The 13,055-nt window shown below is 50.1% G+C and overlaps 1 protein-coding gene across 1 annotated transcript in view; it reads right to left on the bottom strand.

Annotated features, from left to right (window-relative positions):
* Positions 1-13,055, bottom strand: part of LOC120843111 (carboxypeptidase M-like) — a 64,444-nt gene that overhangs the window by 33,660 nt on the left and 17,729 nt on the right. The window contains exons 3-4 of the mRNA XM_040214344.1: positions 9,320-9,492; positions 5,989-6,176 (exon numbers count right to left, since the gene is read on the bottom strand). Coding sequence (XP_040070278.1) covers positions 5,989-6,176; positions 9,320-9,492 — 361 coding nt within the window. The remainder of the gene's footprint in view (positions 1-5,988; positions 6,177-9,319; positions 9,493-13,055) is intronic.

Here is a 13,055-nt window from a genome sequence, read left to right as displayed (position 1 = left end):
CCAACCTGAAGGCTACGTTCGTCAATCACCACCGCCGAGAGAGAGCCGAGGACCTACTGCGAACCAGGACCCAGGGCCCCAATGAAAGCGTCACGAGCTTTGTGGAAGACGTGCTCCGCCTGAGCTCCCGCGCCGATCCTCAGGCCACCGAGGGAAAGAAGCTGCGCATTTTGATGCGGGGCGTGAAGGACGACATCTTCGGAGGCCTCGTCCGCAACCCGCCGGCAACCGTCGACGCCTTCGTCAGCGAGGCGACAAACATCGAGCGCGCCCTCCAAGCGCGCGCTTCCCACTACCAGCGGCAGCCAAGCGTCACTGCAACCGCGCTCCTTAGCGGTGAAAACGTGCCTGGTACGGACATCCGCGAAATTATCCGGGAGGTTGTCCGGGAGGAACTGCGGAGGTTGCTGCCAACCACCAGCCGTCCGCCAACCATTTCCATCGCCGAGGCTGTCCGAGAGGAAGTGCATCGCGCGCTCCAACCAGAGGTTCCCGTCACCAGGGTGGCACCGGAGGAACCGACGTTGAGCTACGCCGCCATGGCCCGACGACCGCCGCAAGCTTCCCGCCAAGCCACGGCACCACCCCGAAGAGACGCCCCAACGCCGCAGTACCCCCGACGGCAGGAAGATCAGGCGCACGTTCCCCCAGAGCGACCTGCGCCGAGGAAGACAGACGTCTAGAGGACGGCCGACCGACGCCCGCTGTGTTACCACTGCGGGGAAGCTGACCATGTGTACCGCCGATGCCCATACCGACGACTCGGGCTGCGCGGATTCCACCCAAGCGACCCGCGCCCCCGGTATGGTGAACGCCCTCGGGAGATCGACGAGTACCTGCGACGACCCCAGTCCCCCGAGCCTGCGTCACGCCGAGAGTTCCGGTCGCCGTCACCGCGACGTCCAGCTTCGCCGATGCACCGACCCCGACGTGAAAGCCTGTCACCCCTCGCTCCTCGCCGGGGAAACTAGGCGCGGCAACCCCTGGAGGTGGAGTTGCCGAAGACGACCGACGCCAAGATCCTCCACGAACGTCGGAGGGCCCCCACTCGAACGCTACCAGAGACCGAAACGACACCCCTGCAGCGGTGTCCAATAACCTGAATGTCGTCATTGACGGCTACGACGCATCAGCACTCGTGGACACCGGAGCAGACTACTCGGTCTTGAGTGGAAGGCTCTCCCGCCGCCTTCGCAAAGTCATGACGCCGTGGGATGGACCCCAAATACGAACCGCAGGAGGACATCTCATCACGCCCGTCGGAAGGTGCACTGCTCGAGTCGAGATTCACGGCGAGACGTGTCCGGTAAAGTTCGTCGTTCTGCAAGACTGTTCGAGGGACGTTATTCTCGGAATGGACTTTCTCTGCGAGTATGGCGCCGTCATCGACCTCGGAACAAACCGGCTGACGCTACGAAAACCTGCTCCACCAGCGGAGGAACCCCAAGCGACGTCACCCACGGTCCGAGTCCTCGCAAACCACGTAAACCTACCACCGCGGTCGAGTGTTTTCGTACTTGTCGGGATCGATGAAGCTTCCGGTGGCGAAGTTCTTCTCGAGGGAAGCCTCCAATTGCTCCTGGGAAGAGGCATAGGCGTCGCAAGGGGAGTAGCTGAACTTCAGGATGGGCGGACTGTGGCCCTCGTGACGAACTTCCGAAACGAAACGCAACACCTCACGAAAGGTGCAGCCGTGGGCCACGTCGAGAAACTCCGAGACCCCGCCGAAATCACCGCGATTACTGACGAATCCTCGCCGCCCCAGCAAGACAGTACGTCGCCAACACAGCTCGACATTGACCCTAGGCTTCCGGACCCTAAACGGCGTCAGCTGGTTAACCTCCTCGCCGAATACCGCGACTGCTTTGCGACGTCGTCGAAGGTGCGCCAGACCGCGGTTGCCAGGCACCGCATTGTTACCGAGGACGACGCGCGCCCTGTGCATCGATCGCCGTACAGAGTCTCCGCTAAGGAAAGGGAGGTGATCCATCAGCAAGTCCAAGAGATGCTGAATGACGACATAATCCAACCTTCAAGCAGTCCATGGGCCTCCCCAGTCGTACTGGTTAAGAAGAAGGACGGAACGCTTAGGTTCTGCGTGGACTACCGGCAGCTGAACGCGGTGACGAAGAAAGACGTCTATCCACTCCCCCGCATCGACGACACGTTAGACCGGCTGCGCCACTCCCGATACTTTTCATCGATGGACCTGAAGAGCGGCTACTGGCAGATCGAAGTCGACGAGCGGGACCGAGAGAAGACAGCTTTCGTGACACCGGATGGGCTCTACGAGTTCAAGGTGATGCCCTTCGGACTGTGCACGGCGCCAGCAACTTTCCAGCGTGTCATGGACACCGTACTGGCAGGACTGAAGTGGCAGAGCTGTCTCGTCTACCTCGACGACGTCGTTGTGTTTTCCAGCGACTTCGACGAGCACCTGCGACGACTGCGAGCTGTTCTCCAAGCCATACGGACCGCCGGACTCACCCTGAAGCCATCAAAGTGTCGGTTCGCCTATGACGAGCTGAAGTTCTTAGGTCACGTGGTCAGTAACGAAGGCGTTCGCCCCGACCCAGAGAAGACTCGCGCCGTCGCAGCATTTCCAGCGCCGGCAGACAAGAAGGCCGTGCGAAGGTTCCTTGGGCTATGTGCTTACTATCGGCGCTTCGTTCGAGATTTCGCGAGGATTTCCGCACCGCTCACAAGCCTCACGAAGGACGCCGAGAAGTTCGAATGGGCCGAGGAGCAGCAGCAGGCATTCGACGAGCTGAAGCGACGACTGCAGGCGCCTCCCGTTCTTGGACATTTCGACCAGGATGCGGAAACCGAGATTCACACGGACGCAAGTAACGCAGGACTTGGCGCGGTACTGGTTCAAGTACAAGAAGGCACCGAGCGAGTCATCGCCTACGCAAGTCGGACATTGTCCAAGGCGGAGCGAAATTACTCCACGACTGAAAAAGAATGCCTTGCGGTCGTCTGGGCGATCACGAAGTTTCGTCCGTACTTATACGGAAGCCCGTTCCGCATAGTCACGGACCACCATTCGCTCTGCTGGCTTGCGAACATCAAGGACCCGTCAGGACGCCTTGCGCGATGGAGTCTCCGACTACAAGAGTTTGACATGACCGTAGTCTACAAGTCAGGCCGCAAGCACAGCGACGCCGACTGCCTGTCCAGAGCTCCCGTCGAAACACCTTCCGACAGCAGCGACGACGATGACGACGAGTGTTTCCTGGGCGCAGTGAACAGCGACGACATGGCCCGACGTCAGCGAGACGATCCTGAGCTGCGCGCACTAATAGAGCACCTGGAAGGGCGTGGGAGTGCCATACCACGTGTTTTTTCACGAGCCATGCCGACCTTCGCCATTAGACAAGGTGTACTCTACAAAGAGAACTTCGGGAACAACAACTCGACGTGGCTGCTGGTAATCCCGATCGACCTTCGGGAGGAGATCTTCCATGCCTGCCACGACGACCCGACGTCCGGACACCTTGGTTACAGCCGGACACTGGCCCGTATTCGTGAAAAGTATTACTGGCCAAAGCTCCCCAAAACCGTCCACCTATACACACGATCATGCCATGAATGCCAGCGACGAAAGAAGCCTCCAACGAAGCCGGCCGGACTCTTGCAGTCCATTCCTCCGCCAACGGCACCCTTCCAACAGATCGGAATGGATCTACTTGGCCCTTTTCCGCCGTCGACGTCGGGAAATCGCTGGATCATCGTCGCCACAGATTATCTTACGCGGTACGCCGAAACGAAAGCCCTTCCTTCCGGAACTGCTGTGGAAGTTGCCAAGTTTTTCATCGAATCCATCGTCCTCCGGCACGGCGCTCCTGAAGTCCTGATCTCAGACCGTGGATCATCGTTCATGGCCCAGTTGACACAAGAAGTCCTTCGTCTCAGCCACACCAGCCATCGTCGCACTACGGCGTACCACCCTCAGACCAACGGGCTGACGGAAAGACTCAATAAGACCATCGCCGACATGATTTCCATGTACGTCGACGTGGAGCACAAGACATGGGACGAGGTGTTGCCGTATGTCACCTTTGCCTACAATACGGCCGTGCAAGAAACCACCGGGGTTACACCCTTTCAACTGGTTCATGGTCGCAAAGTGACGACAATGCTGGACGCAATGTTACCCCACGAACCGGCTGTCGACGGAAGCGACGACGCCCAGGTGGTTGCCCAACGGGCAGAAGAAGTCCGTCAGCTCGCCAGACTCCGGATTCAAGCCCAACAGCGTATCGACACTGGCCGCTACAACCTTCGTCGCCGGGACGTCCACTTCCAGCCGGGAGACAGGGTGTGGGTCTGGACACCGATCCGCCGCCGTGGTCTCAGCGAGAAACTCCTGAAGCGCTACTTTGGACCCTACAAAGTGCTTCGTCGACTCGGGGATCTGAACTACGAGGTGATGCCCGATGGAACACGGACTTCATCACGCCGCCCTCCAAGACCAGAAGTCGTCCACGTCGTGCGCATGAAGCCGTACTACGCTCGATAGGACTGTGGACCTTATGTGTTCCAAATGACTCTTTAGTTTACCGTTATTTCTGTTTGCTTTGTTTTCGGTTTGTGCTGCATCGGGACGATGCGCTTTTAAAGGGGGGGATAATGCCGCGCGCAGACTTGCAGAGGGTTCTCGTTTGTTCTTGCTGCGAACATAACTTCTATCGTTTTTGTTGTTCTAGAAAGTGCGTGTTCATTCTCGCCCCAAGCGCGCTACGCTCGAACGTTCCCCGCCGAATCTTCGAGATAGTGACTCATTCTAGATAAGAGGCCGCCCGCGACCTTGTCGAGTCAGTCTCGCCTCTGCGCTCGATCCTGCGGTTTCGCCGACATCGACGCCCGCGACGCACTGCTGTTTTATTTTGTACCCTTTTATTTTTTGGCACAAGTTCGCCACATTAAACGTTTATTTCTTCTTGTTCATTTTCTGTTTTCTTTTGGTCACCACCCGTGACAATATTTTTGATAAAAAAATAGTTTTCTTTATAAATTTTCAATTTTTTAAATAGTTAAATTAAACAAAACATTACAAGCCCATCCACATTATAAGTTGAAAGCCGTGCAAATTAAAAAAATATATATTGTTGGGTGTTTCACTAAAAAGCTGATATTTCATCAATTATTGAGTGATGCCTAGTTTCACGCTATTTTTAAAAATTAAACCGCGCTCATGTCATCAAAAAATTGTTTTGCCAAAACTATTTTAGGACATGGCTACGGACATTGCGGCAGAAGGCCACACATTTTTTTTAGAAATCGGAATTGGTCGAGCCCCACGCCTGGGAGGTTTGGCATGGAGTGACCCTTTTGTGAGATTTGAAAATAATTTCGTGGGATTTGTGAGGTTTGAAACTGGTTTTGTGAGATTTGTGAGGTTTGAATTTAGTTTTGTGGTAGTTATGAGGTTTGAAATTAGCTTTTTGTGAGATTTGAAAATAGTTTCGTAAGATTTGTGAGGTTTGCAATTAGTTTTGTGAGATTTGGGAGGTTTTAAATTAGTTTTGTGATAGTTGTGAGGTTTGAAATCAGTTTTTGTGAGATTTGAAACTAGATTTGTGAGATTTATGAGGTTTGATATTAGTCTGATGATAGTTGCTAGGTTTGAAGTTACATTTTTGTGAGCACTGAAATTAGGTTTATGAAATTTGTGAAGTTTAACATTAGTTTTATGATAGTTGGAAGGCTTGAAGTGAGCTTTTTTGGGCGATTTTAAATTAGTTTTATACAATTTGTGAGATTTGAAACTAGTTTTGTGAGATTTTTGAGGTTTGAAATTAATCTTGTGAGAGTTGTGAGTTTTGAAATCAGCTTTTTAGTGAGATTCGCGAAATATTAAATTAGTTTTGTTACGTTTAAAATCAGTTTTGTGATTTGAAATCAAATTTTCTTTTTGTGATTCGAGATCGGCCACTCTGATTACCGGACCGGCTGACTAATGAGGGTTTTTTACCCCTGCCTCACCGGCGTTTGGCAAGTTGTCGAAGGGGTAGGAGACGACCTCGGCCCCGCCGTGGAGGTTTGCCGAGAGCACGAAAGATATCTCGTGGATCCAGCGACGCACTGCCGTGGTTTCCGGCTGCTCGATCGCCGTCTGAGTCTCGAAGTAGTCCGGAAAGTTGCGGTTCAAATCCTCTCCGCGGGCGTTGGCCCTGCGTAAGTAGTGCACGTATGTGTTATTTCTATTACAGCGGAGCTGTTGAGAACTAATTTCCCCAGGATCGTGTCCCCCAGCAAATAAATTGTTGCACCGAACTCTGGACACCTACCGCCATCTATGAGCGATGGCGGCAACCAGACAACCGGCTGGTTGCCGCCGTCGCTCATAGATGGCGGTAGCTGTGCAGAGTTCGGTGTCATCGTCTCTGAGCGACGGCATTGTGCGCAACAGCGCGAATGGTTCCGCAACCACCGCCGCAAGGCCGTTATCGCCTCAAGTTCCACTTCCTCGAGCAGTTCAGATTCCCTTGCGAAAGACGAGCAGATCGCTCGCCTGAAAAGCCACCGCCGAGAACAGAAGCTAGAGCTCCGCAGCTGTTCCGTCTTCACCAGAGTGGAAAGGCTGAAACTTTTTTTATTGGGTACACTTTTACAGAGCCCATTGATCATTACTGACGGCGGTGAACACTAATGATAACCATTTGTTTTCATTTGTCGCACAGAACTTTTTTTTTTTTGTTTTAGACGGTTTTAGGCGAAATAGTACAATAAAGCTCCGCGCCTTTCCACACTATTTGCACACTATACCCTTGAAAGTTTTGCGCTTTAATAAGACGCCTTTAAGTGAAGAATACGCGCACAACTTATGCTACTGGTTTTACTGTCGCTACTGTATAAAACATTAAACCAATGGGTCGTCTGCGTGTCTTAAATATAATCAATGACATCTTGTACATGAATTTGTACATCTAGCAATCTAACTAACGTTCAGCATGAGCATTTAACCTAAACATCTGGTCAGTTAAATACGCGCCCTTGATTTACGACTCAATCTTCCGAATGCACTCTAAAAAAAGCCTATGCGTCTACTTTTTCGCACAACACTGGGAGAGTCAGTTACCGCAACTTACGGAGGCAGCTCAGCGAATGATAATGCCGAAACTATATGAAAAAAAAGTTGTGACATTAAGCAATGCAAGCGTGACGTTTTCCATTGCTTAATATCGCAACTCACACTGTGCTTTTCGGTGTAAACATACGTTTCGGCATCATCATTCACTGAGCTGCCTCCGTAAGTTGCGGTGACTGTCTCTCCCAGTGTTGTGCGAAAAAGTAGATGATTGGGTAATTTTAAAAGTATAGCCTAGGCACACCATGAGGCAGCACACCTGCGCTATACACACAGGAAAATGCTATAAAACAACAAAAAGTAAACAGGTAAAACAGTCTATCGTTTACTACAAACCCTACAAGATAATGGACTTTCTGCTGTGGCTTTGAGAGTGCTTATTGTGCTCTTTCTTTTTGGTGATGGTGAATTAGTAACACCGAGTAAAGTATGTGTTCGCCTTCGAACCTATCGACGTGCAAGATCTATGCTCTCTGGCATATTTTGTTGAATCTAATCCAAAGTATTAATGAACATGCATGATTAAAATAGAAATGACTCGACACGATAAGCCATCATGCAATATTGTGTTATATAAATGTCTAAACAATTTCAGTAGGAAACCTTGGACGTTCGCAGTGTTAGACAACGCAACTAGATAGAAGTAATCTTAGACCCCCAACCGAGCCTAGCGTGAACTGAGTTCTAAACTAATACTCAGTTAGTGGACACCCAAAGAATTTAAAAAAAAAAGTTGTCATAATGGCAGACAAAATAAAGTAACTATTGACTTATCCTCGGCAAGCTATAGATATACGCTTCGTTTGTACTACTCCGTCGAACAAAGACTCGAGTAAACATGCCTTCTGCTTACCCAACTTCTGCTGCCAACAAAGAACGAACAACGCAATTAACGTCTGAGGACACAGAAAGTAGTAGCAAGCACTAGAAGAAAATACAGAAACACTTTCCGAGCAAATCGAGATAGCGCAACGTGTTTGCGTTCAAGGTACACGACTTTCTGCTTGTCTTGCACATAACTGGTCTCGGCACCACACGTTGTGGATGACAATGCATGCAAGATGCCGCATCTTACGAGGTAATAGAGCGTCATTGTTGCACCACTAAACTATCGAAAGTTTGTGCAATGTGCGTTTTCTTTTTCCTTTTTTAAATAACAAGTGTTTTTTTTGTTTTTGTTTTCCCTTGCCGTCTTCTGTGGTCGACCGTACGTCCAATAACGCTTTGCAGCTTGAATTTCGCTTGTTCTCACGTCGCAGTTTTCCCACCCTTGACTACTGGAAACGAGACAAATTTAGACGACCTAACTTCCCATCGATTCGATAAATTCGTCTCGAAAGATTTTTAGAACAGAAGGACAGTCACAGGGGCCTTCACCCCGCTGTGAGCATATGGAGCCCGCCTTTCTTCTGCAAACACACGTTTGTTAAACTTTGAAAAAATATTTTCTGATTCTGCCTCTAGGATGCACTTTCACGAGATCCCAGGATATCGCCATTGAGTGGTAGCAGATCTTCCTTTTGGGACACGAACTGGAGACCTAATGGCAGTTTCACGCCATTCCGTTTTGAGTGGGATTGACTGCGCGTCACAACCGCTTACGACGAGATGAGACACTGGCGTCATATGTCGGGCAACCCTGGAACACTTTTGATCTGCGCATATTTTACGCAACATTCTTTCACCGTGGGCGGGAAGCCAACTCTGAAAATGTGATGATTGACCATTTCTTAGTACGTAGCTTGGATCTCGCAAAGGCTGCGAAACTTTCGGTCTATTGTCCTACACAAATTTGAAGTGCCAACAGATGGCGCCAGCATACCAGTGTGTTCTCTAGGGAGCTTATGAATCCTTACGGAGAGTTTCCAACCGCTGGGTTGTGTACTTTATGGGGCGCGCTTGCAATTCGAGCTGCGAGTTAGCGGTGGAAAGCGTCCATCGTCAGCAAGCGCTTCCACCTCTCCACCTGTTTTCATCCTCGTCACGCAACAACGCATGCGCACTTGCGACCAATCTCCGCAGGAGGCGCCCGCCAATAAAAGCCAAACGCTTCCCGCGGTTTGAGTTGCACGCTCTCTTCAATCTAAGCTCTCCGGTGTTCTCTCGTCGCGAGCGATCACTATAGTGGTCCAACGATGCAATCAATGATCCCCCTCAAACCACACTGGGTGAACTATAGCCTTTACATTGCAAGCAGCCGCGAAGATGCCACGGCTGAATACGCACCGTCCGTGCCCGCTCTTACAGTCGCCCTCCTCGGAGATCTCGTAGCCGTCCGGGTTCATGCTGGGCATGATGTGGATTCGCGTGTTGTCCAGCAGGTTGCGCACGTATGCGTCCGTACTGTACCCGGTGAGCAGGTGCGTGATCAGATACACCATCAGCTGGCGGCCCACGACCTGCGAAAAGCGCACTGGCCACGTAGTACGTCATCGAATGGAAAACCTAAACTGGATCACGTCTTAAAGGGACACTGACACCCCCCCAAAATTTTTTTTTATATTTTGCCAGGCGCTTCATTATGGTGTCGGAGGACTACCCAATTAATATTTTGCAACAGAGTAGCGTATTTTTTTAATAAAGCCAAAAGACGCAACTGCTCGAAACCGAAACCGAAACCCGACGGAGATCGGAGAAGTGGAGAGAAGAGAGTGAGTGGCGGAAGTCACGTGGCTACACCCGACCGTGCGATGTTTTTTTTTGTTTTTTTTTTTTGTTTCTCCTCTCCGTAGCAGACGACACGACATGCGGCGTGCGATGCGACGTGCGGGAACTGCTCGCTGTGCTATTCTTTTGCAGTTATGTTTGTTCCGTTCGTTGTTCTGTACTCCAAGATGAGTTATTTTGTACATTGAGGAGTTGGAGATGAGTAGTGAGTGCCCGTGGTGAATTTCCATGATCGGCTTCGAAAAAAATAAACCCAAGATGTTGCGTGAAGAGCTGGCTCACATGTCCTGCATCCGAAAAAAAGTGGCATTGTGCGACAGAGTTTCCGAAGGATCAACGGGATCGGGACCAATGGCTGGCTGCAATTCCTGTAGAACATATACGGGCACCTCGGAAAGCGGACGCTACCTGATTTATATGCTCCTTGCATTTTGTGGAAAGGGATTACATTGAGTTCGCAGGTGTCAAAACGGAAATCCCATACCATTTAATTCAGCGAAGTATCGTCCACAACATTTGTTTGTTATTTTTTTGTTTGTTTCTTCAGTGATGATTCCAAAAAAAAAAAAAAAAGATATGTAAACATCGGAAAATGTTTGAAAAAAAAAAAAAAGATTTACGGGGGATCGAACCCGGTCCTACTGCGTGAGAACCGGACGTCTTTCCCACTGAGCTACTGGGGCATCTCTATTCTAATTATCTCTTTCCTTAGTAATAATTCAGCCGGTAAACTGTAAGTTGGAAAGTTTGCTGTCGATTTTTCTCTAGCAAAAGCACTCCCGGGTCGAAGTCGGAAAGCACCACGCTTTCGGGACATTCGCACCTAGTAAAGAAATCGTACGCGTGCATATTCAACTCGAAGTAGACACGTCGTGCTTGACGTTTGCGCGAGCGATGTCTTCAGCCACGAGAAGGGAGCGACGGCTCGGCGACGTCTTCGTGCAAATCGGCTTGGTGGCCGGGCGTGTCGTACGGTATGAGTACCAATTCTTTTGATCAGTCCCAAATTTCTCTTTTAACGGTCGACAGAATTCGCCGGTACCGGGAACGACAGTTCTGAAATAGAGGTCCCACGCCCGTCGTTCGCTACCATCGCCGTCCCCGCGAGTCCCACGATACGCGAAACGACGAACGCACAGAATGCTTCCGGTTGGTTGTCTGTGGAAGTTTTTTTTTCAAACAACGTACTTACAGCTTTTTAGAAGCCACAAAAAATGGGTTTCATATTTTTTTCTATTTTTAATATTCAGTGTATGCCTTCAGTGACCCACGACTTTGATTAAATTTGGTGGTCGCATCGATACCTTAGAAAATGGCCCGTGACCGCGAAAAAGAGAGTGAGCGAGATTCGAACCGGCCAGTTCTTGATCGGCGGTTTTCGGGCGGAAAGAAACCGAATTTCGAGCCGCAAATTCTGTTCTGGGTGGTTGAGCTCTCATATGTCACGTACAACTAAAAACCTCGGCGAGCATAGATACCCTGTCAGTGTCCCTTTAAGGGTTTCGCTAGTTTTCAATGAATTCCCGGTCAAACTGCTCGCACATTATACGCAAGACACGTTTGCAAAATATTCTGCGGACCCGCCTGAAGCATTCTCAAAGCTTGTTTGCTTCAAACATGCTTCGAAGATGTCTGCAGGCAGGAGTGTCATAGAAGGAAGAAACCCGCATCAGACAGTGTATCCAGACAGCCTCTGAATGATGTACGAGCAGTGTGACCCCGGCTTCAGACACTGCTTATACATCATGCAAAAGGCAGTCTGCAAACCTATTCGAACGCCAGTCACCAGGAGATCCGTGCTTCGAATGCCGCATGGCAACGTGTTCAAGGAGCAACTTGAGCACGCGGCATTCGAACCAAGGATATTGCGGTGACCCGTGTTTGCAGACTGACTCTTGTAGGATATATGCGCTAGGGTGCCTTCATGTGTGCTTTGCTTAGGATGGAGACATCTGGCCCTTTTGTCCCGCACTTTCGTTTTTCTTTTTTGTTCAGAAGCGCGTGAAAGAGCGTGTCCCTGCACGTGTTTCTGGCGCTGACTGTGCTTTGGAGACATTTTGTTTTCGTCGATTTATTTGTATTTTACCCGTGAGCGCGTGCTGCCGGCATCGGGTACTAGAAAGGGTGGCATCACCCTAAAGAGAAGGATATTGAGGCACCCTAGTATGAGCAGTGTAACCCAGAGGTTCTAGGGTTTTCAATTGTGCGTCGGCAGCTCAGAGGCTAAGTGTCGGGTGCAGTGTATTCCCCCATACTTTTGTGACACATTATCATCTACTGCTCGCTCCACGTACAACAAAAATTGGTTTGGGCTACCCTTTACGTCTTTCCATCGCATCTATCTCTTCCTAGAACCCTCTATATCTCTTACACTTAGCTAATGCAAGCATTACAAAAAGAAAAGCTTTAGAAAGTGGACAAAGTTCCTTTATAACATCGTGCATTGAGAAATGCTATAAAAAAAACAACGCCCATGTTCCCAAATTATGAAAAACCAAAAATTAAATTTCTTAGTTTCTGCGTTACTAAACATATTAGTATTAAGGTAGCGAATTAAGTTGTTGGTAAACGTAATATATGACGAAAACAGCTCAAACGACGAAAACGTAGGCATGAAACGCACGACAGGACGAAGCTGTACTTGCAACTAAAGTTTTATTAGCGAAGAAAACATAAACCAACAACCTAGACAGCGGCGCGTCGACGGCATGACGTAGTTCTCGTCCCGCGCTCCTGAGCTGACGAACCGACACTGCCGGCTCAGTCGCACGTGGAGTTTCAAAGCAGAAGGTAAGTTGCACATTTTCTTTTTTTACCGCTGCACTTTGTTAATATGCACCAAATGTAGTAAGTTTTAATTTGTATTAATAAATTTGCTTACCAAAAAGCGAATCCGACTGCTGTAAATATGACGCCGTCAGTGCCGGCGCCGCATGACGTACTGTATTTGTTTCTTGCTCGCAGAACAAGAGAAAAAGAAATAATGGGAGATAGATTGACATGTGGTAACCACAAGCGGTCTAAGTTGTTAAAGCTAAAGTGCCTTTATGTGCACGCTAGTTAGAACTGCCGCGACCGGCCGCTCGTGCTGGAGCAGCCGGCGGACAGTACGCTAACAGCGACGGCACCGCATCGTTCTTCAAAGGCGCGTGTTTTGTGGAGAAACCCGCAGCAGTGAGCCGCCACAGATCCCGTGTGTAGGTGTCTGGCGTAAAGTGCTGGGAGCGGAGCTTCGCGATGGAGCTCGGAGTCAACGGTCTTCCGAAGTCTATCCGGCGAACGGCACCGACCCACA

The sequence above is a fragment of the Ixodes scapularis genome, unplaced genomic scaffold (assembly GCF_016920785.2).
Source record: "Ixodes scapularis isolate PalLabHiFi unplaced genomic scaffold, ASM1692078v2 PGA_scaffold10__122_contigs__length_95168666, whole genome shotgun sequence".
In the NCBI taxonomy this organism is placed as follows: Eukaryota; Metazoa; Arthropoda; class Arachnida; order Ixodida; family Ixodidae; genus Ixodes; species Ixodes scapularis.
This window is presented reverse-complemented; position numbering and strand designations above follow the sequence as displayed.